The sequence below is a fragment of the Austrofundulus limnaeus genome, unplaced genomic scaffold (genome assembly GCF_001266775.1).
Source record: "Austrofundulus limnaeus strain Quisiro unplaced genomic scaffold, Austrofundulus_limnaeus-1.0 Scaffold21, whole genome shotgun sequence".
Lineage (NCBI taxonomy): Eukaryota > Metazoa > Chordata > Actinopteri > Cyprinodontiformes > Rivulidae > Austrofundulus > Austrofundulus limnaeus.
The window spans coordinates 2994057-2998304 of record NW_013952423.1 but is presented as its reverse complement, the minus strand read 5'-3'; the positions used below and the strand labels follow the sequence as shown (position 1 = coordinate 2998304).

Below are 4248 nucleotides of genomic sequence, written 5' to 3'. Positions count from 1 at the left end.
ATGTCCACTGTCTCACACCGTGTCCACTGTCCCACATCATGTCCACTGTCTCACACCGTGTCCACTGTCCCACATCATGTCCACTGTCCCACACCGTGTCCACTGTCACGTCTCAGAGGATTTACAAACATTTTAGCATCCTGTTTTATTCAACACTTTATATTTTTCTGCAAAACAGCCAACGACTCCAGCTGCTTTCCCACTGATCCAGGAACAGCAGAACTTCTCATGTAGCGAGTTAGCTTTTAGGCTAACTTTGGACTAACTACCTGTTAGGGTGTGGGCGGAGTCAAAACTTTTCTGGCTTAAAAATAACCAGGGCAGCAAATATAGAGGAAACAATTAGATGGGATCCAAGGGTTGCAGAGCTCTGTTTCTTTTTATAAATGTCTTTTCCAGAACATTTCTTACATTTCTTTTTTACAGCAGGACATGGTTTTCACAGAAAAAGAATCTCGTCTTGTTTTAAACCAGCCGCCTTTTAAACCCTTAGCTTGTACCATGTCTAAAAGGAGGGGTTGACACAACATTTACACTTTCTACCTTTATGAAATTAAACAGACAAATTAAATTAAATCTCTAGAGAAAACAAACTTTTACATATTTACATTCAACTTTAATTTAAAGCTAAACAACAATAAACCTAACCAAAACCCAAAACATCCTCCTTCTTAATCAGTGTGGATTTCCCCAGTGAGGCTGATTGAAAACACCAGTTCCTGATCAGCATTGCTCATGGGCGCACTTCCATGGCAACACATGACCTGGTGACCTCAAAAAGAAGGAGAGAGTGATGAGAACAACAAAATCTTAAAGTAAAGAAAAACACTTATGAAATAAATTCAATTAAAACATAGAAAATGTCTAAAAACAGCCCCTAATAGTGAGGGAAGGGGGTAAATCCCTCACACTACCACTAACCACTAATTTTAAGCCCACTAAAGTGTTAAACTAATTTTATGCCATTCATCCTGAATTAAATAAAAACTATCCACTCTTACAAGCAGTGCTGAGTGTTTCAGGCATGTAGCGTAAAGTTTAGCAGCTAAACTTCAAACTTAAGGGCTCGACACACGGGACACGACAACCACTCACCCTCCTCCAGCCAAGCGACCGGCGAAAATCGTGCATGWGAAATTTTGCGCTTGCACACATGCACACGCGAGCTTGCRACATAAGAAAGTTGAAAAATGTTCAACYTTTGTCGCTGTCGCATGGCGCTACAACCAATCACTGAGGGTTTCGTTGACTGACCAATGAGAGGAGAGTATGCTACACAATGCRGTTAGCTAGGGCTGCCACGATTAGTCRACTAGTCACGATTATGTCAACTRTTAAAATCGTCAACAACTAATTTAGTAGTCGATGCATCGTTTTTTTCTAACTTTTTTTGTAGTCGACTATTAAATTAGTCACGATTTTACAAAAATCGTGACTAATCGACCAATCGTGGCAGCCCTACAGTTAGCTAACACTTTCAACGTTATTTTAGCTCTKTCAAACGTTTCAGTTTTATATGACCCTTCAACAAGTGATCACTAAAAAGGCAGCTTTATGGGAATTTGTTGGTGCCAGGGTGAAGTTATTTGGTAAGGTTTTCCTCATAAAATCATATTTTGGTGTGCGTTTGTTTTTCAATATCATTAGCATCGCAAGATTTGTTAATTTACACGTCCGTAATGCACACACCCCTTTTTTGTGAACCACCTATGACTTTTCGAAGAGGCAGTAGAAGAAGAAGACTGTCGTTTGTCGCTCCCCGTGTGTCGAACCCTTAAAAACATAAAAAAGACATTTAACATTTAAATGACGAATGCAAAAATTGACTACATGTAAAATATGTTAAAGTTTTTGCTTTTCGTTGTTTGACTAACCTCAACTTTTAAATATCATAAACTTGTTTGTTTCCAGTGGTACAAAGTAAACATATCTAATGTTTAATTTATGAAACTTTATTATTTAGAGAGAAAAAAAGGATAATTTTAGTCATTGCATAAATCTTAAAACCTAAACAGTTTCTGTAGAAACAATTACAAATCTCAAAACGACCGTTCACCCATTTAAACGTTAAACAAACCTTCAGTGACTCATTTAAACGTTTAGCTACAAACAACTGTTCTTTTTTTTCAACCTTTCACTAAAATTTCACTTTTTCCTTCAGGAAAACTCCTGTTTGTTTTTTTCTTTGCAAACAGTGTGCGTCACACAATGTGCGGCCACTAAAAGTCGAAGCACACTGGTCCTGGTAGTGCGTGACTTGATGCAGATTTTCTATCTGAGTTTTTGGAAAGCCAAAAATCACAACTGAATTAAACAGGCGGACACTAATTCTTCTGCTCTGGTATTAAATGAACAAAAAGGCGAAACACGTGTTGCATTAAAATCAGTTCTTCTGGCTCTGTCAGACCCTGGCCTCGCTCATTTATTCACAGATTATTGCAGATAATAAAAAAAAAATCACAATTCCTCAGATCTCAGTCATTAGTTTGCATCATCGCTGACACATTCAGCGTTTCGTAACTCCAATTCTCACATCCAAAAGAGGCTTTTCTTCCCTTCTCTCCCTTGGCATTTCAGCTCATTGTGGGAATATTTTCATCTCTGCAGCTAAACGTAGAAAAACAGAATTCTTACAGAACAAATCAATGATTTATTTTTGCATTTTTTTAATGGAGTCCGACCTTTTCTTCTTGCTTGTTGCTGCACAGCTGCTCAGTATCTCTRTTGGAAACATTGAAGTGGAAATGAGTTGAAAACAGAACCGAGGGATATTTTCTGAGGGTTTCATTCTCAGCAGGTGAACTGGCAGGAGATGATACGTTGTGTTTTTGGGGCACAGGTTCTAATATTACTGAATTTAGAGACTAATGTAGTTCCGTAGGTCTCACACCAGACGGACCATAGGGGGTTAGGATGCTCTGGAAGTAGCAGAGGTAGAAGTTGGAGAGTTTTTTCTTTGTGTTTGGATCAGTTTTTCAAGGCTATGGCTAAAAATAAAGGGTTAATATCTAATCAGACCTCTGAGGATGGGACAGTATTTTCGTCTTTAATCTTCAGTTCTCTCTTGGTTTCAGAGACGGATATTTCTGGGAAGCCGCCCTGTTACGAGGAGGCGGTTCTGATGGAAGACCCCCCTCCGCCTTACAGCGAAGTCCTGGCCGACCCACGAGGGGGGACCTACCTGAAGCCCGCCCTGCTTCRAGCTGCCCGGCTGCCTTTAAGGGAGAACCGTGACCCACCTCCGGTCCTCACCTCAGAGACCATCAAGCCCCCCGTGGCCACCGTGTTCCCAGACCGGGGCTACTCCTCCTTAATCCGCCTGCCTTCGTCTCAGCGCTGGGACTCCCTGGGTCATCTCCTGTCCAACATGGACCTGAACCACAACAGCCTCAGCCCCCTGGGGCCGCACCCGCTTCAGGCCACCGCCGCCACCGCCATGGCGACCATGCCCCGCAGAGAGCCCAGGACTCCTCACGCTGGATTCCCAGCTGACATGCAAGGACTTCAAGGGAGCATACAGGAGATCCAAGGAGGWTTTCAGGGGGTTCAGGGGGTTCATAGACTAAGAGGTTTGGAACCYGGCTGTGGGATGCCGACAGCCTTCCCTCTACTGGGTCGGAGCACTGCTGTCTAGGTTCGCATTTCATCTGAAGATCTTCAGTTTTACTGATCCGATGACAGGAAGTAGAGGTTTTATCCTCCAATCAGCTGCAGGAGTTCTGGACTGTGACCCGTGAGTCTCAGAGGTTCTCTGGGTTCACGTCATCGTATTCCAGAGTCGAAGATGTTCTGTCGCTGAGGAGGTGAAGATGAGCAGCAGATGAGCTGCTACTCCACATTCCCTTTGTTTTGATTTCCATCTCCACCTCCTCTCTCCATCGCTCTACGAGCCACCCATTGTATCGGCCCGCCGTTGCCATGGCGCCGAAGAACCGTCTGTCGCAGACGACGACCTCCTCTCCTCTCTCTGTTCTGATTTTTAACACTGCGCTCACAGCCTGAATCCTCTCAAGGACTGTGAGGTTTAACACCTGTGAGTGAGCACAAAGTGACCTTCATGTTGGGAACAGACGGCTGAGCTGAACGACGGATCTCCACACGTCTGAACGAGTCAGCCTGGAGTCAGCCTGGAGTCAGCCTGGAGTCAGCCTGGAGTCAGCCTGGAGTCAGCCTGGAGTTAGCCTGGAGTCAGCCTGGAATCATCCTGAGGTTAACCTGAAATCAGCCTGGAGTTAGCCTGGAGTCAGC

The 4248-nt window shown here is 43.6% G+C and overlaps 1 protein-coding gene across 1 annotated transcript in view; it reads left to right on the top strand.

Annotated features, from left to right (window-relative positions):
- Nucleotides 1–4242, top strand: part of prr7 (proline rich 7 (synaptic)) — an 8951-nt gene extending 4709 nt beyond the window's left edge. The window contains exon 2 of the mRNA XM_014004066.1: nucleotides 3075–4242. Coding sequence (XP_013859520.1) covers nucleotides 3075–3634 — 560 coding nt within the window. The 3' untranslated portion in view covers nucleotides 3635–4242. The remainder of the gene's footprint in view (nucleotides 1–3074) is intronic.
- Nucleotides 4243–4248: the final 6 nt, after the last annotated feature.